General features: G+C 60.9%; 5 protein-coding genes across 5 annotated transcripts; 3 read left to right on the forward strand and 2 right to left on the reverse strand.

Annotated features, from left to right (window-relative positions):
- The first annotated feature begins 7,183 nt into the window (after positions 1-7,183).
- LOC115347262 (C-C motif chemokine 3-like) lies at positions 7,184-8,330 on the forward strand. The gene is made up of 3 exons (XM_030028423.1): positions 7,184-7,306; positions 7,501-7,615; positions 7,789-8,330. Exons 1-3 carry the CDS (start codon positions 7,231-7,233, stop codon positions 7,892-7,894), a joined length of 297 nt encoding a protein of 98 aa, XP_029884283.1. The 5' UTR covers positions 7,184-7,230; the 3' UTR covers positions 7,895-8,330.
- Positions 8,331-8,475: 145 nt separating this feature from the next.
- On the forward strand, positions 8,476-10,548 carry LOC115347263 (regakine-1-like). Its single transcript, XM_030028424.1, has 3 exons — positions 8,476-9,322; positions 9,785-9,902; positions 10,301-10,548. The coding sequence occupies exons 1-3, from the start codon at positions 9,250-9,252 to the stop codon at positions 10,398-10,400; spliced, it is 291 nt and encodes a 96-aa protein (XP_029884284.1). The 5' UTR covers positions 8,476-9,249; the 3' UTR covers positions 10,401-10,548.
- Positions 10,549-11,660: 1,112 nt separating this feature from the next.
- Positions 11,661-12,858, forward strand: LOC115347319 (C-C motif chemokine 3-like). The gene is made up of 3 exons (XM_030028559.1): positions 11,661-12,027; positions 12,296-12,404; positions 12,597-12,858. Exons 1-3 carry the CDS (start codon positions 11,955-11,957, stop codon positions 12,691-12,693), a joined length of 279 nt encoding a protein of 92 aa, XP_029884419.1. The 5' UTR covers positions 11,661-11,954; the 3' UTR covers positions 12,694-12,858.
- Positions 12,859-13,883: 1,025 nt separating this feature from the next.
- Positions 13,884-16,288, reverse strand: LOC115347773 (PHD finger protein 7-like). Its single transcript, XM_041127029.1, has 9 exons — positions 16,087-16,288; positions 15,900-15,991; positions 15,711-15,812; positions 15,276-15,400; positions 15,037-15,199; positions 14,809-14,915; positions 14,568-14,681; positions 14,206-14,324; positions 13,884-14,056 (listed from the first exon to the last, which is right to left on the reverse strand). The coding sequence occupies exons 1-9, from the start codon at positions 16,286-16,288 to the stop codon at positions 13,884-13,886; spliced, it is 1,197 nt and encodes a 398-aa protein (XP_040982963.1).
- Positions 16,289-17,555: 1,267 nt separating this feature from the next.
- Positions 17,556-18,749, reverse strand: LOC115347331 (C-C motif chemokine 3-like). Its single transcript, XM_030028591.2, has 3 exons — positions 18,414-18,749; positions 18,036-18,144; positions 17,556-17,843 (listed from the first exon to the last, which is right to left on the reverse strand). Exons 1-3 carry the CDS (start codon positions 18,484-18,486, stop codon positions 17,747-17,749), a joined length of 279 nt encoding a protein of 92 aa, XP_029884451.1. The 5' UTR covers positions 18,487-18,749; the 3' UTR covers positions 17,556-17,746.
- Positions 18,750-23,335: the final 4,586 nt, after the last annotated feature.

Here is a 23,335-nt window from a genome sequence, read left to right on the forward strand (position 1 = left end):
CCCATCCCCCCCCCCCCCCCCCCCGCCATCCCCCAGCCATTGCTGTCACTTAAAAGGATTAGTCATTAGGGATTAATAGTGGATTAGAGACTCGGGAGCATATGGTTTAGACACCGAGGGCGAAGCATTAGCACACAGCCGAGCAGCATGGGCAGGGGAGGGCAGCCCGGGGGGCAGCCCGAGGGACAGGCTGGCACCTTTCTGCCCCACAGGCTGTGGCCAAGAGGCAGAGAGTTTCACAGGCACTGGGGCAGGAGGGGGATTTCAAGCCCAAAGGAGAGTGAGCATGGACCACGAGGTGGAGGAACCCAGGGCAGGGGGACAAGTCACCTCCAGCATCCCCCCCTGCCCCAGGGCCAGCCCCTGTGCCCTGACCCTGCAGGGCACCCCAGGCTGGGCAGCCCCCAGCGGCACCGCACTCCCTGAAAGCCCCCCCCCCCAGATCACCCCTGCACATCCCCTGGGAAAGCTCAGTTCCTGACCCCCTCTCTGCAGAACCTCTCCAGCTCTGTTTGCCACCCTCAGCAGCCAATTCACCGGAGCCAGGGCGGGTAAAGATGCTCTTTTTGGAACATCCTGAATCACTGAAAAGACTTTTTTGCAGATTTTTTTTTGGGGGGGGTAGCTGTTTCAGAGACACAGCACCCAGGTCTGCCATGAGTTATCCCTCCCCTCTCTCACCCAGTCCCGCAGTGGGGGGCTAGGAAAGCAGATCCTTTCCTTTTGGGGGGCTCCTTCCCTTCCTTCAGGGTCCCTGTGCCCTGATCTCGGGGACAAGCCCAGCTGCAGGCAGCGCCGTGCCCCCCCCCGCCGCCGCTGCAAGCCCCCACATGCCCACGGATCAGGGCTGGAGCACATGCAGAGGATGGATCCCTTTGCTCTTAATCTCTTTCTATCTGCTAATTAAATATTGATGGTAGTTAAATATTCATAGAACATTTTGGCTTAGAGTTTTTATCTGTCTTCAGGCAAACGTGAGGTCTTTGATGTGTTATTTTTCTGGTCACCCAAGGTCCCAGAAGCCTCCAGACTTGTCAACACTCTTTTGAGGGTTTTTCCCCCCCCTTTCCACATATGGCTGGTAGAGAGTTTCAATTCTTTCATTGCCAGCTTCTTTTCCCTCTGTATCCCCTTTCGTATTTTTTTTTTTCCCAGCATGGAGCATCTCATCTCCCCTGAGGGATGCCAGCCCTGGAAGAGCTGCTCTTCATCCCCTGCACACCACAGGGAAGGAGAGGACGGCCAGCGGCAGAGATGGCAGTGCCACGGGATGTGGGGATGGGGCTGATTCCCCCCCTGCTTCCTCTTCCAGGCTCCTGGATTTCTCTCCAGATGATTCCCATGGGGCCAGGGGTGTCTGAGAGCCTTGTGGTGTCTCCAAAGGAGAAGAACCTGAGGCCGTGGGGCTGGCTGAGACCTGCTGCTCTCGGTGCATCTCCATCGGTCGGGAGAAGCCCCGGTGAGTCCCTGCCGGCGGGGGGGACCATGGCCGGGCCCCGGGAGCACCCGGGTAGCACCCCAGGCTGGGGACCCCAAGACGATGGAGAAGGAGCACCATGGCCCTGCCAGGCCATGAGGGATGGCACCGGCAGCTGTTCCTTGGGCAGCACTGACATCTTGTGCCAAATGGAGGAAAAACATCAGCCAAGGCTTGGAGGGATGCAGAAACCCCTCCACTGCTGCTGTGCCCCAGGCCGGCACCCCAAACTCTGCTCTCCCCTCCTCCGCCCAGCCTGGCAGTGCCAGGGCAGCCATTCGGTGGGACCAAAAGGTTCCCATGGGCCAGCACCTCACCTGGCTTGTGGTCCGGCCACTGCCATGAGCCCCGAGTGAGCCCCAGGGTCCCAAAACCAGCAAGGGCCAGTGGGACCCAGCCCCGAACAGCCGGTGCTCATCCCCATCCATGCTGCCACATCCAATGCTTCTCACTTCTAATTTTCCTCACAGCAGACGCAGAGGGACGGTGGGGAGGAAGGGCTTTCCCACGGCTGACCTGGGAAATATTCACAAAAGTATTTTAGGGAAATTTCCAAAAGCAACTCATGCTAAGGGGAAAGGGTGGCCATGCCGGGGCTGCTGTATGGCCATGCTGGTCCCAGCTCCCCCGGCTCAGAGCGGTGCTGGGGAAAGGATGCACAAGGAAAATACCCCGACGTGGTCCCGGGACAAATGTATTCATCTTCCGCTGGGTGTCTTTTCCTCCCTGGGCAGGTGGTTTCAGAAAATATGTGTGAAAACTAACAGTCACTAATGCTGCAAAAGCAGATCGTAGCTGCTGATAGCCGCAGCCTGGGGAAAAACACCACAGGAACCCAAGGCCGGGTCACGGGGGGATTCGGGGTGGTGCAGCAGAGCCCCCCCACATCCCAGTGATGCTGATCCCCATTGCCCATCACCGCCCCCCCACATCCTGCCAGCGCTGCCCAGCCTTGGGTCTTGTCCCTGGAGAAGATCCAGAGAGCCCAGCACGTCCCTAGTGTGATTTTTTTTTTTATTATTTTTGACCCCAGCTCCTAGGTGCAGAGGATTTTATGAGCATCTTACTCGTTCTTTTGGTATTTCTTCTTTTTTTTCCACCATTAAATGCTGCTTCTTGCCTTTTGGGTTGCTAGGAAATTGTGAGGCATGTGCAACCTGCAGAAATCAGGGTGCAGATAAGGAGGCAGATAGTGCTTTGGGTTTATCTTAGTTTTAAAGTCTGGGTTTTCAAAGGCCAAGTTTGGGGAGCGGGGCGGGTGGGGAGAAGAGATCACTCAACTCGAGCGGCCCAGCCCTGATCGTAATCTCAAGCAGAGGAGTTTGGTGCGAAATCAGCTTTTCAGCCAGGGCCGTCCCTGTGCGGAGGCAGCCAGGATGCTGGGGGCCAAAGGACACGGGAAATGAGTCAGGCAGCACACGGCGGGGCACACCGGGGACGGGGGAGAGTTCAGCCTGGGACAGCTGGGAGAGGATGAAACACCAAGGAACGAGCTGCCCGAACGGCACAACGTGGGTATCACAAAGCTCCTTTCCCCGGGTGATGGGGAGAGGGACCGTCATCCCGGAGGAAAGCTTTGGAATCAGCTCTGCCACAGGTGCCCTGAGCCCCCCCATCCACAGCTTTGGGTTGAAAACCTTTCCCTTTGGGACTGCTTTCCCCGTTATGGGGACATAGGGCGACCCACATCCCACTGCCCGGCACTGGCAGCCGGGAAAGGCGGGGGGGCTGCCCCGGCACAGCCGCCAGCCAGGAGCAGAACACAGACTCCAGAATCAAGAGAGTTTTCCAAAACCTCAGAGATCTACATGAAAGCCACATGATGCCATTCGTTTCGCTGGGTTCCCGGTTCCCACAGCCGGGGAGCATCGCTACCAGCCTTTCCCCGTGCCCAGGTTAGGCGGGCAAGAGCGAGACGGGCTGGTCTGAGCGTGGTGATGCTGCTGCAGCTTCTTCCAGCAACGCCTGCGGCGTGTTCACCATTGCTCCCGCATGATTAAAGTGTCTGAAATCAGGGCTTGGCCACGACTTTCCTTGTGAAATCTCCCCTGGACAAGGATGGTGGCATCTGTTCCATCTTATTTCTAAGTGATTGCATCTTCCAACAGCAGGAGATGGGCCCATCCCCTCGGTACTGGGCGATGCCCGGGCGGCCACGCACCCACTCCCATCCCAGTGAGCATCTGCAGGGTGAGATGCAGATCCCCTCTGGGTTTTCCAGCCTTGGATTAAAAAAAACCCCGCTGCTTTTGGGGGAAGGTGGTGGCATCTGGGCAGGAGCCAGCCAGGCTCCGCAGGGATGTGGGTGGCAGCCAGGGGATGACTATGAGCCACCTCTTTCTGGGGACAGGCGAGGGTGGACGCATCTCAATATAAACCATCTCTGCAAGCACCTGGGGAAGTCCCGGGTGGCCGGGGCTGGGCAAGGACCTTAAAAAAGGAAACAAGCACGCGCGGGGTGTGCATTTAGTGGTTATCTTGCCGTCAGCCCCAGCCAGGTAATGGAAAAGCTGATCCTACCGAGACAGAGATTTAAAAGGGAGAAGAATAAATCAAACAAATCCCTTATAGAAAACAGACCTGACCTGAGAAAGCTGCTTTGATCACATTCATGACTTTGGCTGCCCCAGCTGCAGCAGCCATCCCGTCCCGCGGGCGCTGCACTTAGATCTTCCTCCCCCGGGGTTATCGATCAGCTGAAACGAGAAGTGCCGCAGCATCAATAAAGCATCTGCATACATGGCTGGAAAAGCAACTCTCACCCAGGGGCTAGCGGCATTTCCAAGGGGGGGGGGCTGTGCCACGGAGCCGGCATCCCGGTGTGCCCGGCAGCTCTCTCTGGCAGCCCCAGCAATGCAGCACTCACTCTGTGAGACGAGGCTGGGGCTGGTTCTGAGCACGGAAGGTGATGAAGCACCCACACGCTCCCAGCGGAGGCGGTGGTTTCCCCAGGAGCTGCTTGCGCTTTCTGTTCAGGGATGCAGAGAAGCCTTGGGGAGAAATGCCCGCGTGGGTCAGCCGTGGGGTGGCCGGGGCCACAGCATCCACTGCTGTCCCCCGGGGGCCGGTGGGATCGGGACATCCTCATCCTGCCCAGCAGTGGAAGATTTGGAGCCCCTGCAAATTTATTGGAGGGGGCAATGAGAGCTCAGCCCCCAGCAGGGTCCCATATGCCTCTGCCAGCCCCCACATTTGCCACCTTCCCCTGCGCTTCTTGGCAGCAGGAGCAGGATCCGTCCCATATGTTTTACAGGCGCCGACACCTCCCACTCCTCCCACTCCTCCAGCCCTTCTCCCCCCCCCCAGTACTCCCACCATGCCAGGGGTGGCAGGAGGGATGGGGGGATGAGGCAACACTTCCTTGGGTCCCCCACCTGTATCCCCCATATTTCTCGGTGGGATTTTCCCACTCATGGGATTTCCCCGTGAGGGAGGGTGATAAAAGGTGGGGCCGGCAGAACCCCGGGACCCCATGCCACGGCCCTGGGAGAGGTGTCAGGCAGAGATGGAGGCTGGTGGGCTGTTGCCAGCAGCTCTGCTCCTCACCACACTCTGCAGCCAAGCCCAGAGCCGGAGCTCTGCGTGCTAGCAAGGACCCCCCACCATGAAACAGGGGAAGAAAGGGAGGAAAAGGGTGTTTTTCAGCCCAGACAGCATGCGGGACTGGGGGATGTGCAGGGCCACCCCAGAGCAGAGACTGGATCTGCTCATCACAGCAGTGGGTCTGCCCATGTACCGTGCCCTTCTCTGCATCAAACGTGGGAGGGCTGATGACCTGTCGGGTGAAGACTAGTTTCTCCTAAATTCATCAAGAGCCACAGGAGCACCTGGCTGTGCCTCTGAACCCTTTGAGCCCCCATGGACATCCCTGGCTCCGGTGCCAGGTCTGTACAACCCAGTAAAGCCCCGTCCTGGCCGATGTGGGGAGGGGAAGGGGAATATTCCTCCTGAGATACAGGCGAGCCCCAGGGACCTTGGGGTGCTCAGGGGCTGCCAGCTCCAGGGGACCAACCAGGGCTAAAAATCCCCCGTGCTCCAAAACACCCTGTCTGCAGGGTCCGCTCGCTCCACGGGGTAGACACCAGCGCCGGGACTCAGGTTGGAGGGATGCTGCAGGTGTTGGGAATGTCATCACCAGAATTCCCCAGCCTGATGTATCCCAGTATTTTGCATGGGAGTCTTTAAAAGGGGCCTTTCCCAGTCCAATAACTCTCTTTTGTTTTCCTTGCACTTCTGTTTCATTTTCTTATTGCAGGGAATATTTTCTACCCTTAGGAGGCTACATTTACCCCGGCTGGGCCAGGAGCTCCTCAGTGCGTGGGGGTAAGAAGGAGGATAAGAGGGAAAGGATGGATCCAGGAAGGGAAAAACGAGCCAGGCAGCTGCACTGGATTGGGATCAGAGCGATCCGCTTTCCTCCGCTCCCCCGAGTCTCCCCAAGGAGAGATTAAATGGGAGTTGGGGTGATGACGGGAAGGTGCTCTGCTCTGCCAGCCAGGCACGGAAACACGAATTCCGCCCTTGTCCGCACCCGCCAGCCCTGGGGCATCGCCCAGCCCCGCTTGCTGCGCCCAGCTGTTACCCAGCATGCGCGGCCCAAAAAATTGAGGCTGATTTCTGGGAAATGGCTTTGGAGAAGAGCAAATGGAGGGACACATGCGGTCCCACCGTGAACGTGACCCCAGTTCCCATCGGGGCAGGTCCCTGCCTGGACCGGCACCCCATGCTCTCCCCAGCTGGGTCTCCATGGCAGGGCTGCACTGCAGCCCAGGGTGGCCAAAATGCCGACGGGGTGCCATCGGCGTCCCCAGCCCTGCGTGGCAGGACGTGGCTGCCCACACAGCCGGGCTGGCGGGGATGCACGTCTGCATCTCCCCGCCGCTTCCCATCGTCCGCCAGCTGCAGGCAGCTGGGATGAATCCCGGGATTTGCTGGGGCTGGGGGGAGAGGGGGCTTTTGGGGCAGCTGTGGCCTGGCAAAATCCACCGGGGAAGCCCCAAACTGGCCCCTGCCTTTCCCAGCTCAGCACGGCCAAGAACATGAGCTGCTGCTTTGGTGCTGGGGGGGGAGGGAAGCGGAGCCACCTGCCCAGCCTTTCCTGGCCCTGATGGGCCCCAAACACCCCTAAAACTAGCACAGAGCCGTGTACGTGCCGGGTACAACCAAACAGAAGCTGTTTCTCTATGGCTTTTTTTAGGGGGGAGGAGGTATGTGGCCGCTCGTCCCCTGGGCCGGGATGCAAAGCGATAGGATGCAAAACTTTGGGGTGCAGGGGGAGGACATGGACTGTCGGGAGCGTGTGCCGCTGCTGGGGACCCTGCAGGGTGCTGAGCCCTGTCCTGATCCCACCCAAGGGAGATGCCCCGACCCTCTCGCCCGCCCTGGGGCTCCTGCCACGGGGCATGCAGCCTGCCCCAGGAATGGGGGTGCGGAGCCAAACTTTGGGAGCAACCGCCAGCCCTAACGCTGGAGGCAGGAGCTCAGGAAAAATCCCAAGTCCATCAGGGGCCAAAAGCACAGCCCGGGAGCAGGTTTCTCCCTTCCCAGGGCTGTGCTGGCAGGGGATGAGTATTGTTCACCCTCTGTGCTTTGGGACGTGGCAGGGGACCAGGTCCTCCCCCTGCCCCCACGTAACTGCTGGCCCTGGGGGAAGCCAGCCCCGCTGCTCCCCCATAAAAGCAGCCCGGCAGCCCTGACCCCAGCAGACGGCAGCTCTGCCCCGGCACCACCGAGCAACCCTCCCACAGCCCGGCATGGCAAAGACAGCCGGGGTGGTCTGCGCCCTCCTCCTCCTCCTCGCTGCGCTGTGCTGCCAGAGCCTGGCTCAGAGTGAGCACTGCCACCCGCTACGTCCCCACGGGGCTGGGGGACGGGGACAGCCCCCAGGGCCGTGGGGATGGATTTGCTTCCCGCACGGGGTGCAAGGGGGCTCCCCCCAAAGAGCCACCACATGCCCATGGCGGGAGGGCTGAGATGGGAGGTGGGGGTCTCCAGGCTAAACCAAGCTTGCACTTTCCCCCCAGGAGCCCCAGCCGTGCCACACAAGTGCTGCTTCAAATTCCAGACGAGAAGGATCAAGAGAGACAACGTCGTCGCCTGCTACCCCACCAGCCCTGAGTGCCCACACGAGGCTGTGATGTGAGTACCCTAAACCCAGCCCTGGGGATAAAGCCCCTCTAGACCCTGCCAGACCCCCGCGCCTTGCTTTGGTGGGTCCAATCCTGATCCTCCATGCCTCCGAGACCCTCGGAAACTCAGCGCCGGTGTCCCCGTACCGCCACCCTGCTAACTCCGTCTTTTCTCTGCCCCAGCTTCAGGGTGAGGAGCGGGAAGGAGATCTGCACCCAGGCAAGCAGGGCCTGGGTGAGGAAGTACCAGCAGAGCTTCCAAGTCAGCTCCTTCTCCATCCCCAGCTAGCGAAGCGGCCGGAGGCAGCACGGGGAGTCCTCTCCCCGGGGAACGGGACACCGCGAAGGTGATGCTTTTGCAGAGGTGGCTGCAGGGAGACCACATTTGCGTATAGCAGCTCATCGGGGACATCCTCCCCATCACGCTGTGATGACCCTCGCCACCTCCCCGAAGGCAAAGGGCCGTTGCCATTCCCGGCATCCCACCGGGATGGGGTGTGCCGACCCCGTGGGGTGCTGGGGTCCAGACTCACTGCCAGCCCCCATGCTTTCAGCCCTGCTTTGCATGCAGGCAGCTGCCTGTACCCCTCACAGGCAGCAGCAGCGTGCTGGTGAGGCTGCACTCGCCAGCCTGCCAGCAGCAGAGGGGTTAAGGGGGAGCAGCTCCGCGGCTATTTTTTGTACGAGACACTGAACGGAATTAAACGTGATCTCACGCATGCAAACATCTGTCTGTGCAAGTGGCTGGGGAGGGGGCGGATCCTGCTGCCAGCTTTCCTACCCTGATGTTAAACCACATCTCTAAGTGCTGGGGTCAGTCAGGAGCCAGGAAGAGCCGAAGTCCCAACCGTGTCTCTGCGAGGGGGTCCAAGGGGGTGCATGGAGACAAACCATGTCCATGCAGGCTTTGGGGAAAGCCACCAGTGAGAGGGGCAAGAGGCAGGCACGGCCCGTGAGGAGGGGGCTTCCCACGCTCCTCGTCAGCCATCCTAACGAGTGGAGACCCCTGGCCCAAATTCAGTCAGAGCTGTCCCTTGGGGGTGCCTGGTCGGGCCCCACCGACAGCCCACACTCTGCGGATGCGAGGAAGAGATGTGATGGGCACGGCCACCGTGACCGGCACCGTCATGGGCACAGCCACCACGATGGGCAGCCAGTGATGGGTCTCAGGGTGGGCTGGGGCGAGCCCGACCGCCGCCGAGCCGCTCGGCCCTGTGCAAAATTGCAAGAGAGGCATCGCAGCTGACAATGGGTGGTTTTTGAAAATAAACTCGCCCCGGGCTTTGGCAAGTGTGAGCATCATCCTGTGTGGTTTGCTGGCGGCAACAACCAAACCCAAAATAGACTGCCGGCCCCAGTGCATCACCAGTGGCGCAGAGCTGCCGGCTGCTAGCCACACTTTCCAGCAGCCCTCAGGTACCGCAGGGGCTGGAGAGGCCAGGAGAAGGAATTTCCATTCACCACTTGCCCTTTATCAATATCTCTGGGTGGTTCTTTCCCCGGGGAGAGTCCCAAGCTGTCATGGAAAGCCTGGCCGGGGGGTATATCATGCCGAGGTGCAGGCAGGAGAGTCAGGTAGCTCTCGGTGGCCTCGAGTCAGTAAGAGCTGCTGGCTGTTGGCACTGACCAAGCCCCGGGTTGGACATGAAGGTCTTCTCCTTGGCCCTGCTCACCCTGCTGCTGGCGGCAATCTGGACTGGAAGCCAGGGTGTCTCCTGTAAGTACCGATGCCGAGCCTTTCCCCATCGCTGCCCTAGCGCCGGCCCCGGCTCCTCCGCTGATGGGGTTTTAGGGGGTCAGGGAGGGGGACAAGAGCTTCAACTCCTGTTTCTGCTGTGGGTTTGGGGAGCTGAGGGGCATCACCGGGGGGCTGAGGGGCATCACCAGCTGCTCGAGCACAGGGCTGTCCCAGTCCTGTTCCAAAGGAGCAAAAATAGGCTTGGGGATGGCTTCAGCCTCGGCACCCCGGCTGGTGAGCTCAGTAATAACCCCCGACGGGCAGGGAAATGGGGGGCTCCTACCCTGGAGCAAAGCAACACTACCGGGAATGCACGAGGGGACCCCTCGTAGTGGGAGGGGGCAGGAGAGTCCCCACGGGAGCACCCACACCCCTCGGGGCAGCACCCACACCCCTCGTGCCAGGCATAGGAAAGCACCAAGCCCTCTTGCCTCCTCTCAGTCCGCAGTTCCTACGGCGTGTGCTGCTACCAGGAGATGTTCTTCCGGCAGAAAATCCCTGCCTCCCTCATCAAGAGCTACCAGAAGACGCCTTCCCACTGCTCCCGCAAGGCCGTGCGGTGAGTACACCTGGCCCCCATCCAGCCTTCCTCCCAGGCACCCCGCTCCTCACCCTCGCCCGCCCACCTTCCCTGCCACTTGTTCTGCCTTTGCGGATCCCCCAAAACGAGCCACCCCCAAAGGGTGCCATGGGTGGGGGTGCCCTGCCCTGGCTCTTTGCAGATGCACCCCCCCCCCTCCTTGCCACTTTATCCCAAATAGCCCCAAAATCCCCCATTTCAGCTGCCAGCCAGAAAAATGGGAAGGAAGCCGAGGTTTCAGAGATTACTAAAAATCAGCACTTTGGGAGGATGCGGGGAGCAGGATGCTGCAGGCATCCCCAGGCTGGCAGGGGATTCCCAGGGCACGGCCGGATCCCGCACCCCCCCAGCTAACGCAGCCCCTCTCTCCCCACCAGCGTGGAGCTGCAGAAGGGGAGGAAGATCTGCGTGGACCCGGAGGAGAGCTGGTTCCAGCAGTACCAGCAGAAGAAGAAGTTGACCAGCACCTCCACGTGAAGCTGCCGTCCATATAATCTCTATTTATTTCCATCCCTCAATTATCTGTACGTTCTTGTCTCGTTAAGTTATGGAGCTGGCTCCATTCCCTCCCGCGCTGTTGCCCACTTCACACTACTGTACGTCCCTCGATGGGTTTAATAAAATATCTCGTGCTGACCTACAGCTGGAGTGAGACAATATAAATCCTGCAGGAGAAAAGAGGGGTCACATCAGGGCTCAGCATCCCCGTGGGGACCCAGGAATAGTCCTGGAAGCCCCTGGAAGGGCAGGGAAACCCAAAGGGCTGAGGCTGAACCCCTCAGCTCCCCACCGAGATGAAGCAGCCCCTGCCCAGGCGTGGATTTTAAGGATGCCCTAGACAGCTGCCCAGCCGGTGTGATGCAGATTGAGGCAGGGATAAAGGCAGGAGCAGGCTGGCAATGGGAGAAAGGTTGGGTTTGGGGAGTTTTAGGGGGGTTTGGGGGTTAGTTTGGTTTTTTCCCAGATGGATCAAGGGGTTAAACAGGGGTGGCTGCAGAAGGAGAGGTGCCTGGAGGTTTAGCACTGTCCTTCAGCCCCGGCCAGACACCGGAGATGGGCACCCATGGGGGTGGCCCTGCTCATGCCGGGAGGGCTCCAGTTCCCTGGAATTACCTCGTCTCATGGGCAAAATCCTCGCGCAGCCTCTAGAGCCTGTCCACCCACTGTGGCAGCAATGGGGTTGGCAAACGGAGGAAATTGGGCCAAAACAGGCCTGTCACTCATGTCAATAATTTCCTTAAAAACAAGAATTTAAAAATGCAGATGCTTTTGGGTAGGTTTCCAGGGGGGCACAAGGAGGCTGGAGCAGCCTTCATCTGCCTGGTTCCCATCAGGGCTCTGGCCACAGAGTATCGGAGCTAACTCCGTATGCCTGCTGTGACCGGTGGAGCAGGGTGAGAAGTGGCATTTGTGGCAAAACCGGGGATAAGTTGGGGTTTGACTCCTGGCGGTGGTTTTCTGGGGGTGTCCGTGCCACGGCACCTGAGCTGGGCCGGGCCGTCCGTCCGCAGAGCGGCTCTGCAGCCCCCCGACACGGTGACGCTCCCGGGGCTGTCGGAAGGCGAATCCCCGCCCGGAGCTCGCTGGCGGTGCTTCGCGGCCGCCTGCTCGGCATTGCCATCGCGGCTCTGGCCGCGGAGCTTCGCGCCCCAGCCTGGCTCGAGGCCGGCGGGCTCCTTGCAGCGGCGGCAGGGCCGGTGTCGTGGGGGCTTGGGCTCTGGCCGGTCCCCGCCGGGCACCCAAACGGAATCCGAAAGTCGCGGCCCCACGGCCGGCACTTCCCCTTCTGCGGTTTCCTTGCCTTCTCCGGCTCAGCAAAGCTGGGCGATCCTGACATAATTTCCCCGTCATGATGCGCTCGTTCTTGTCGCCTTGAAATCCTGCGCCCGCCCAGCGGCCGGGGATAAAAGGAGGGCAGCGCCGCAGGGGCCGAGCGTCGTGCAGAGGAGAGCCCAGCAGCCCCCCAGCTCCAGCTCCAGCTCCGGCCCCGGCCCCAGCCCCGCTCGCGAATCCCTCGGCCCCCGCCGCGCCATGAAGGTCCCCGCAGCCGCCCTGGTCGCTCTCCTCCTCGTGGCCGCCTGCTCCCCGTCCGAGGCCCATCTCGGTGAGTCCGGCGTCGCCGCGCCACGGCTCCGCGGGAGCTGCCGGAGAGCCCCGTCCCCGTCGGCGGGGAGCCTCGCGGCTCTGGGGAGGGCCGGGAGCGGGAGACCGCCGCCGGGGCTCGGGGTCGGGCCGTCCCGGGGGGCCGCCGCCGGGGAACGGGGGGCCGGGGGAGACGGCGCATCCCTGGGGAAGGAGCCCCGAGCGCCGGCGGGGCCGGAGCCCGTGCTGCGGCCCGGGGGCTCACCGGGGCCGTCCCTCTGCCCTCGCAGACGGCGTCCCCACCGCCTGCTGCTTCAGCTACCACCAACGCCCCGTCCCGCGCGGCCTCGTCGCCTCCGTCTACGTCACCAGCAGCAGCTGCGCCCAGCCGGGAGTGATGTGAGTGCCCACCGCCGCCATGCCGGGGGCTCGGGCTGCGACGGCCGGGCCGGCGCCCCGAGGGTGGCCGGGACGGGGACGGGGACGGGGACGGGGACGGGGACGCGGCCGGGGCGCCGCCGGCGGGACCCAGCGCGGGCACCCCGCGGCCCCGGCCGAGCGCCCCGACCGACGCGGGTTTTCTCCCGGCAGCCTGGTCACCAAGAAGAAGAAGAAGGAGCTGTGCGCGGACCCCTGCGAGCCCTGGGTGCAGGCGCACCTGAAGCACTTCCAGACCCTGAAGGACTGACCCTTCCCCGCTGCCACCCGCCATGCCCCTGCGGCCGCCCCCGGCGGGCTGGGCTTCCAGCCCCGGGCACGCGGGAGCGTTCTTGAACTGCAGCCGCCTTCAGCCGGAACGTTTATTTTATTTAACTTATTTAAGTTAAAATAAATATATTTTGCTAAGACAAGGTGTTCTGGGTTTGTGTGGTGGGGTTTTGGTAGCGGGGAGGGGCTGCAGGGGTGGCTCCTGTGAGAAGCTGCCAGAAGCTTCCCCGGCTCCAAGTCGGACCCGCCGCTGGTCATGGCTGAGCCCATCAGTGACGGCGGTAGCACCTCTGGGATAACAGATTTAAGAAGGGGAACCTGCAGCAGAGAGGGGAGCCGAATGTGAGAGAAACCCCTGTGCAGATAGCGAGGTCAGTGAGGAAGGAGGGGAAGGAGGTGTGCCGGAGGAGGGGATGCTCTTGCAGCCCCGGTGAGATGGCAGGCTGTCCCCCCCCAGCCCATGGAGGGGGAAGGGGGGAGCAGATGCCCACCTGCAGCCCAGGGAGAGAGGAGCCCACGCCGGAGCAGGGAGATGCCCCCCAAGACGGCCGGGACTCCATGGGAATGCCTGCACTGGAGCAGTCTGTGCCTGAAGGACTGCAGCCCGCAGAAAGGACCCACGCTGGAGCAGTTCGTGAAGGACTGCAGCCCGAGGGAAGGACTCGCATTGGAGAAGTTTGTGGAGGACTGTCTCCCGTGCGAGGGACCCCACGCTGGAGCAGGGGACGAGTGAGGAGTCCTCCCCCTGAGGAGGAAGGAGCAGCAGAGACAACGTGTGATGAACTGACCCCAACCCCCATTCCCCGTCCCCCTGCGCCGCCGGAGGGGGTGATGTAGAGAATTCGGGAGTGGACTTGAGCTAGGAAGGAGGGACGGGTGGGGGGAAGGTGTTCTAAGGTATGGCTTTACTTCTCAGTATCCTTGTTTTGATTTGATTTGTAGTAAATTACATTGATTTTGTTTCTTCCCTGAGATGAGCCTGTCTTTTGCCCATGACCGTAACTGGTGAGTGATCCCTCCCTGTCCTTGTCTTGACCCACGAGCTTTTCTTTATTCTTTCTCCTCATCCCACCGGGGCCAGGGAGGAGGAGTGAGCGAGCAGCTTCGTGGTGCTTTGTTACCAGCTGGGCTGAAACCACAACACTAGGGAAATTATGAAAAAACCTTTTATTATGGAAGATCAGCACGTTTGTTGGACATGGGCTCAGAGGGCAGTTGGCTGTCGGGGTGTCCTTCGAGGATCCCAGCCTCTTTTTCCTCAGCCAAAGTGCCAGGAGCCGGGGCACTGTGCGAGGGTCCCTGAGCTGGGGGGCTGGAGTCTGCGACGGCTGCAATGGGGGGCACTGCAAGGGGCAGGGAGATGATGAGACAACAAGCCCATGCCACAATCCTTCCCTCCTCGGGTCACAGCCCTGCACCTGTCCCCAGATCCCAGCTGGCTGTGGTGGCCACGTGGCCCTGGGGACCCTGTCCCCCCAGCTGCACCCCTCACCGGTGCCAGTGTCGCTGCAGTCACCGCACTCCCAGGAGTCGGTGTCTTCCCCCACGGCGGAGCAGAGCTGGTGGGTCCCGCAGGAGCCACAGGAGCTGCAGAGCAGAAGTCTCCAGGGCCTGGGGGAGCAACAGGACCCACTGTCACCAAAGGCCCCTGAGCTGTGGGGTTCCAGCCCCGGCACTGTGCTGAATCCACCTCCACTCTGGTCCCCTCCCCAGCAGCCGAGGTTGAGCTGCTGGCACGCACCCTGCGCCATGCCCGGCTCAGCATCCCGGGGAACCTCCAACCCTGCCCAAAGGAGGAGATGAAGGAGTTGGCTCCTCACTGGGGCTGTGGGGACTGGGGCCACCAGCACTCACCCCTTCTCCTCCGCCTCCTCCCGTCCCACTGGGCACAGGCACTGGCTGGCATCGCAGGAGCTGTGCCGCACGTGATGGTCGGCGAAGGACCCGTCCTCCTCCCAGGCAGCATCCCTGTGGGAGCCGGGGAGCGCTCAGCCCCGGGGCTGGGGGGGACACCCCACGCTGGAACCCGGGAAGGCAGGAGGGGACCGGCCGGAGCGTCGCGGAGGGAGAGGGAGGCGGCGGGGAGGGCAGGGACCTGTCGGGGATTTTGATGCCCAGGCGAAACATCTCCTCCTGGAAGGCGTCCACGTCCTGGCAGAGCGGGCAGCGGAAATGGTGCAGGGCAGAGCGCAGCGCCTGGCCCTGGGGCAGAGGTGGCCTCAGCATCCGTGGCGGGGGGGGGTCCCGCTCGCCACCCCCAGAGCTGGGTGACGGGGTGAGGACGGGGGTGATCACCTCAGGGGCCGGGGGCGATGCCGCCTACCTGGATGCAGCAGCGGTGGAACCAGGCGCTGGCGCAGGTGGGACAGACCAGGGTGTCGTAGCGGGGCCGCCGTGCCACCACCTCCCGGCAGACGAGGCAGGCGGTCTGCTCCTGCTGCACCGCCCGCACCCGCTGCACCGGCCGGTGCTTCCAGCAGAAGGACCTGGGGGACGGAGGTGGCGGTTCAGCCCCAGCCCCACTCGGCCCCGGCCCCGGCCCCGTGGGGCGGCTACACTCACTTGAACTCCCCGAAGAACTGGGAGACGCAGCCCCGCTCCCTGCCGCAGGGGAAGTGGAAGCTCCGGGGGCAGCGCCGGCGCTGGCAGGTGACCGAGGCGCCCCGCAGCCGGCAGATGCAGCACCTCTGGGGACGGCACGGAGGGGGACGGTGTCAGCGCCACATGCCCCCCCGGTTGAGCCCGGGTTGCCCTCGCCCAGCACAGCCCTGCCACTTTTCGGTGGGCCACATGGCCGGTGACACGGGGCCACCGATAAAGCCGCCTACCTTCTCCAACTCCCCAGTTCCCACAGAAATGGGCCTTTTTAGATCAAGGAGGATCTGGGGGGTTGCTCGCGGATGGCTGCCAGAGCATCACCCCTGGGGGCTGCTGACCTGTGCGGCGCCGGACACGGGGCATGGGGACCACGGTGGGGACACGTGCCCCCGGCCTCACCTTCTGTGCCACCCGCTCCAGCTCCTGCCAGATGTCGGGGAGGAGGAAGCCGTAGAAGCCCTCTTCGTCGGCCCCTCGCTGGCTCAGCCCGCTGGCGTGGTACTGCAAGAAGGGGAAAGAGGGCACGTGCCGGGGGCTGTCGGCGGCGCGGGGCTGGGGATCGGGGGGTGTCGAGCGCCGGGGACTCACCAGGCAGTTCTCATGGACGCAGAGCCCATCCTGACAGCACAGCTGCCCAACCACCTCGGGGTCACAGTGAGCCCGCCGGCACAGCCTGCACGCTGCCGGGACGCAGCCGCACCGTTACCCCCAGCGCCAGTGCCAGGGTGCCGGCGGGGGTAACGCCAGAAGCGGGATGGGGGAGAGGCCGGAGCACCTTCCCACAGTGTGGGGGCCACTGCTTTCATGGCCAGACACCGGCCGAAATCTGCACTGGCAGGTGCCTGGGGTGATGTTCTGCACTCACCTTCCTCCTCGGGGACCTGACGCTTCTTCGCAGGCGGGGAAGGCGCACAGGAGGGTCCCGCCTGCTCCTCCTGCAGCTCTGCGGGACACTGGGCAGGGGGGGGCTGCACCATGTTGCGGCACTGGGACCTCACCTCCATCACTGTGAGTGGCTGCAGCGAAGGAGATGGCTGGGCGTGGGGTCGTTGGTGAGGTCGAAGACCATCCTGATCCTCCAGCGTCTGCGTCAAACGTGCCACTGAGATGGAGAAGGTTGCCGAGGGTGTTTATCCAGCCCGGGTGCTTTATGACACAGCAGCGGTGCTGCGTGTTCCAGCGCTGACACCGTCCCCCTCCGTGCCGTCCCCAGAGGTGCTGCATCTGCCGGCTGCGGGGCGCCTCGGTCACCTGCCAGCGCCGGCGCTGCCCCCGGAGCTTCCACTTCCCCTGCGGCAGGGAGCGGGGCTGCGTCTCCCAGTTCTTCGGGGAGTTCAAGTGAGTGTAGCCGCCCCACGGGGCCGGGGCCGGGGCCGAGTGGGGCTGGGGCTGAACCGCCACCTCCGTCCCCCAGGTCCTTCTGCTGGAAGCACCGGCCGGTGCAGCGGGTGCGGGCGGTGCAGCAGGAGCAGACCGCCTGCCTCGTCTGCCGGGAGGTGGTGGCACGGCGGCCCCGCTACGACACCCTGGTCTGTCCCACCTGCGCCAGCGCCTGGTTCCACCGCTGCTGCATCCAGGTAGGCGGCATCGCCCCCGGCCCCTGAGGTGATCACCCCCGTCCTCACCCCGTCACCCAGCTCTGGGGGTGGCGAGCGGGACCCCCCCCGCCACGGATGCTGAGGCCACCTCTGCCCCAGGGCCAGGCGCTGCGCTCTGCCCTGCACCATTTCCGCTGCCCGCTCTGCCAGGACGTGGACGCCTTCCAGGAGGAGATGTTTCGCCTGGGCATCAAAATCCCCGACAGGTCCCTGCCCTCCCCGCCGCCTCCCTCTCCCTCCGCGACGCTCCGGCCGGTCCCCTCCTGCCTTCCCGGGTTCCAGCGTGGGGTGTCCCCCCCAGCCCCGGGGCTGAGCGCTCCCCGGCTCCCACAGGGATGCTGCCTGGGAGGAGGACGGGTCCTTCGCCGACCATTACTAGCAGACCAGCTCCTGTGACAGGCGCAGGGCTGTGACCGAGGGAGGGAAGGAGTGTGGCATGGGCTAGTTGTGCTCATCATCTCCCTGCCCCTTGCAGTGCCCCCCACTGCAGGCAACACATAATCCAGCCCCCCAGCACAGGGACCCTTGCACAGTGCCCCAGCTCCCAGCACCTGGGCTGAGGAAAAAAGAGGCCAGGATCCTCAAAGGACACCCCGACAGCCAACTGCCCTCTAAGCCCATGTCCAACAAACACACAGATCCTCCATAATAAAAGTTTATTTTCATATTTTTCCTTGTCTTAGCAAAATATATTTATTTTAACTTAAATAAGTTAAATAAAATAAACGTTCCGGCTGAAGGCGGCTGCAGTTCAAGAACGCTCCCGCGTGCCCGGGGCTGGAGGCCCAGCCCGCCGGGGGCGGCCGCAGGGGCATGGCGGGTGGCAGCGGGGAAGGGTCAGTCCTTCAGGGTCTGGAAGTGCTTCAGGTGCGCCTGCACCCAGGGCTCGCGGGGGTCCGCGCACAGCTCCTTCTTCTTCTTCTTGGTGACCAGGCTGCCGGGAGAAAACCCGCGTCGGTCGGGGCGCTCGGCCGGGGCCGCGGGGTGCCCGCGCTGGGTCCCGCCGGCGGCGCCCCGGCCGCGTCCCCGTCCCCGTCCCCGTCCCCGTCCCCGTCCCGGCCACCCTCGGGGCGCCGGCCCGGCCGTCGCAGCCCGAGCCCCCGGCATGGCGGCGGTGGGCACTCACATCACTCCCGGCTGGGCGCAGCTGCTGCTGGTGACGTAGACGGAGGCGACGAGGCCGCGCGGGACGGGGCGTTGGTGGTAGCTGAAGCAGCAGGCGGTGGGGACGCCGTCTGCGAGGGCAGAGGGACGGCCCCGGTGAGCCCCCGGGCCGCAAGCACGGGCTCCGGCCCCGCCGGCGCTCGGGCTCCTTTCCCCAGGGATGCGCCGCCTCCCCCGGCCCCCCGTTCCCCGGCGGCGGCCCCCCGGGACGGCCCGACCCCGAGCCCCGGCGGCGGTCTCCCGCTCCCGGCCCTCCCCAGAGCCGCGAGGCTCCCCGCCGACGGGGACGGGGCTCTCCGGCAGCTCCCGCGGAGCCGTGGCGCGGCGACGCCGGACTCACCGAGATGGGCCTCGGACGGGGAGCAGGCGGCCACGAGGAGGAGAGCGACCAGGGCGGCTGCGGGGACCTTCATGGCGCGGCGGGGGCCGAGGGATTCGCGAGCGGGGCTGGGGCCGGGGCCGGAGCTGGAGCTGGAGCTGGGGGGGCTGCTGGGCTCTCCTCTGCACGACGCTCGGCCCCTGCGGCGCTGCCCTCCTTTTATCCCCGGCCGCTGGGCGGGCGCAGGATTTCAAGGCGACAAGAACGAGCGCATCATGACGGGGAAATTATGTCAGGATCGCCCAGCTTTGCTGAGCCGGAGAAGGCAAGGAAACCGCAGAAGGGGAAGTGCCGGCCGTGGGGCCGCGACTTTCGGATTCCGTTTGGGTGCCCGGCGGGGACCGGCCAGAGCCCAAGCCCCCACGACACCGGCCCTGCCGCCGCTGCAAGGAGCCCGCCGGCCTCGAGCCAGGCTGGGGCGCGAAGCTCCGCGGCCAGAGCCGCGATGGCAATGCCGAGCAGGCGGCCGCGAAGCACCGCCAGCGAGCTCCGGGCGGGGATTTGCCTTCCGACAGCCCCGGGAGCGTCGCCGTGTCGGGGGGCTGCGGAGCCGCTCTGCGGACGGACGGCCCGGCCCAGCTCAGGTGCCGTGGCACGGACACCCCCAGAAAACCACCGCCAGGAGTCAAACCCCAACTTATCCCCGGTTTTGCCACAAATGCCACTTCTCACCCTGCTCCACCGGTCACAGCAGGCATACGGAGTTAGCCCCGTAACGATGCATTGCACATACATTCAACTCCACTGATAGCACTGATTCTTGGTTGGACATGTCAGAAAGGAAAGATCGTGCAGGAATGAGGTGGTGTTGAGCTAGAAGTCACTGGGGGTCTCACATTTGTCCCTTTTTGCTGGTAATACAGTCAAAAGCACTATTATCGTGCTGGAAATGTTGCAGAGACATGGAGGATTGTATAGCTTGTAGGGACTGGACTCTGTTGCTCTGCTGCAGGGCTGGGGCAGTGGGCTCAGGCTGCAGCCTAACCTGCCACCCTCCCAGTCCCCAGGGTGAACAGAGGATTTACACCTCTCCAGGAATTTTAGTTTTGGCTGCAGTCTGCAGCCTCTTGACAGTCAAGATGTTACATTTACTGCTTGCCCACTTCTTCCCAAGCAGGATAATTTCATCCAATTTAAGCGCTCTCTACTGCCTTAGCCCCCAAAAAGCAAATACATCCATTTCAGGAGATAGGGCACTAAGAGTAGGAGCTGGAGGGAGGAGTGGATTCTGCTGGCGCCCACTGAGATCAGCTCATTGCAGCCTTGCAGATGGAACCTCGAGGAGCTCATAGCATGAATGAAAAGGGGCAACATTTCCAATCCCAGAGGGTGATTCCAGAACGCCCCCGCCAGTGCACACCCAGAAGGAAAGAGCTGCCAAAGTTGCTACTTCCTCTTTTTTTTTTTTTTTTTCCAGCCTTGCCCTGATGCTGCCCCATGGTGCCACAAAAGTTTTGCTGCCCAGCTACCACACAAACCCCCGGCCTCCCACTGCCTGCCTCCTGACCCTTACTGGGGCATGACTAATTCCTTCCACCTTGATTCAAAGCAAAGAGTCTAACTCATCAAGATGCTGAGTAATGGCTGTGCCCATCTCCCCATCCTCACCGCATGGCAAGGGCGATTCTCCCCATTCTGAAGCAGGGATAAACCTCATGGTGGCTGCAATGGCCTTTTGCCTAGAAAATCTTCCCCTGCCAACTGGTCCCTGTCTGAAGGATGCATCCCTCTGAGCTAGCCCTTGAGAGGAAGTGTAGGATTAGGAGAAAAGGTCATGATTGTTTCTTTTAGAAAAGATGGAACAGAGGTGAGAACCGGTGTAAATCATCTCACTGGAGACCTTCAGGAGGAGCTAGGCAGCGCTGATCTGGCCTCAGTGATATGAACAGAAAGGACTTCGCCAGGTCCCTTCTCCAACTGCTGATGTTTCAGCTATTTCTGTTTAAGCTGCTCTGTGCCTGGGGCTACGGATGAATAAGTCCTTTGTAATTAATGGTGACCAGGGTCTTCATCTGGGGCATTTGAGAAGAGCTTGGAGGAGTGGTAGTACCTGCTATAAATGCTCCTGCTTGTCAGATGTCACTGGATACACAAAAGCAGAAGGAAAAGGCTCAATTCCTCAGAGGACTGAAGATCTGCGCGAGTTTTTCTGTGAATGCCATTGCAGAGTCACTAAGAGGTTTCTCTTAACCTCAAAGCATCTTCTGTGTGCAGCGGAATTTCAAGTTCAGGGGTCAGCCAGCAGAAGCCTTTTGTGTTTTTACAAACCTCTTTGCCTGTAAACCCCCCTATCTCCCACAAAGACCTGCCCCAGACCTCTGCCCTCCAACTACCCCATTCTGGCATTTCTCCTGCCCTCACCAGAGCCAGCTTCGCTTTCTTTAACAAGGAGAAGTCCAGGGGAGGACATCAGCATGCGACAGGCTGTTATAATGAAGGCAACCAGCAACTGCTCCTCTGGGTCAACTGTAGGTACAAGATGTTGAGCTACCTGAACCGCAGGGGGGGATAATTCTGGGAAGAGCAGCCCCAAGTCAGGGTTGAGCTTGCCTTGGGCAGGAGAACCAAGTCACGGGGCCCACAGCTGGGGATGAGCAATGGCAGTGAGCAACGCTGGCTCGGTGGGAACCCCTTGGCCTGCCCAAGCAGAGAGAAAAGGAGTGGGATAGGTAAGAGCTTAGCAATGGGAAATGAGAAATGCCAGGGTGGTGGTAAGGAATATCCCACACCCAGCAAGTATTAGAAACTGAGATCATCGCAATGACAAGTAGAAGCATGATGATCTGTGGCTATTGGCTTTAGCAGTTACCACAGGAAAGTTTGTCATCCAGTAGGAACCACAGAAAATCTCACAATTGCAAAGATTATTTCTGTTGGAAACGGCAAAAATATTTCCTCTTTGCTGCAGAAGTGGCTGGCCAAGCTTTCAGTTCTCCATTTAGATGAGAGCCGGATGGGACTTCTTACTGGATGCTGATGAAATACTTTCCCTTCTAACTGGAATCGAGGATATTACAACAAATTGCACAAAATTGCAGCTCAGCAAAAGTAGATAGTTTGTGTTTAAGTGCATTTAAGGAATTAAATATAAGGAACTGATATAAAGGGAGAGTGAAGAAATTACTTATGGTTTTATTTCTCCTGTCATGGAAGACCTCTGTAAGCAGATGACTTTCTAATCCAGCAGAGAAACACAAGAGAAATTCAAGGCACAGGAAAGGGGGAAACACAGGAGACAAGAAAACCCAGCTTTCCAAATACAAATTTGAAAAACAAAAGAAAGTAAAGGCCCATTGGTTAGGAAGGGGAGCAAGTAGCCAAAGATGCCACCTCTTTTTGGCTTGTCTTTGCATAAAGAAAACAAGAGATTACGGTCAAGTACTCAACACAATCAAAACTTAGTGCACGCAGGTGAAAAAAGGCAAAAGAGAACAAATAAGGAAGAGGTAGATAAGGCAGGTGTAGTCAAACAGAAAGGCCTCAGAGATTCCCCTAACTTCCTCCCCAGCCAGGCTGTGGCCATCTCTAAATCACAGGTGATTAGCAAGACAAACTCACATGGAGTAGAAGAGGAACCAGAAAGCCAGTGATGAGCAAACATGACACTAGTCTTGCATTATCAGATGCTTTTGGCACTGCCTTGCATGCGTCTCCTTAAGAAAACGAGGGAATTAAAGTCTAAAAAACACATTACCCCCAGGGGCTGCGAGCACAGTTAAAAGAGCAGAGGGACCATCATTACTGACCTGACGGCAGGCAGCTGGCAAGGCAGAGGGGGACAAGTCGAGGCACGGTGACAGGTGAAGAACTGCACTGAGACGGCAGCCAGAAACAGCAGGGACAGTGTGGGGTCAGAGCAGACGCCCAGATTTGCTCAGTACTGGGGTGACTGCTGCTGGTGAGAAACTTGCCCCTTAGGGCCGTGCATTTCAAGAAATAAGTGATAGGAGAAGAGCGAGAAAAGAGCAGTAAGAAAGTCTTGTGTCCAGACAGGGCAGCCAGCCAATGTCACGGGATTCATTTAGACTAGAAGAGAAGATGAGGGATGATCTCAGTCATTGTAAGAGGACAGCATCACTTTCTGGTCCCCGACCCTCTTAAGGAAAGCTGAGACACAGCTGCCTCAGTCTGCAACTGACTTTAGGAAAGCCTCCCAAACTCTGCAGATTTACCCTGAGGACAAATCCCTGCTAGCTGCCAGCAGCAGGCTGTATTTCTGACCCGGAGTCAGGGCAGAGGGATGCTCTCTGCACCTCTTTCAGGAGAGGCTGCCAGACACACGGGGCCCGGCGTGCCGCAGCACTAAAGGGATCGTGGCAGCCCTTCTGCCTTCACCGTGCACCAGCATAAGAAGGAAACCACAGGCAGAAAGAAATGAAAGAAACTGCCAACACCACAATCCCGTGCAAGTGTAGAGGAAACCACACGGCATTACGCAACATCTGTCTGGGAAGTGTCACTCATCATTGATAAAAATTATGCAAAGGGGTCCCATGGGTAGAGGTTACAAGGAAAACACAGATCACCCATCACTCTCACCCTGCAGCAAGCTGTCACTGACCCTTGCATATACTGTTTTATGAGAGTAACTCCGCGTCCAAAGCGGAATTCCTAAACCAGTCTCCACTGAACTCTTTTTAATTCAAATTCCTGAATGTCCTTTCCTCCTCAGAGAATCCTGTGTTATGCCCTTCACAAAGACACACAACCCAGGACAGGGATTTTTCTATGGTCCTGGATCAAAGACAGACCTCTTCTCCCCACAGCTTGAGCGACTTTTACACTAGACTGAAAGGAAAGAGAGTGGTAAGAGCAAAAATAATCTCCTCCCAGGCAGGAGGTTGCAGCACACCCATGTGCACGCACACATTACAGAAAAACAC

This window comes from Aquila chrysaetos, chromosome 10 (assembly GCF_900496995.4).
Source record: "Aquila chrysaetos chrysaetos chromosome 10, bAquChr1.4, whole genome shotgun sequence".
NCBI classification, from domain to species: Eukaryota; Metazoa; Chordata; class Aves; order Accipitriformes; family Accipitridae; genus Aquila; species Aquila chrysaetos.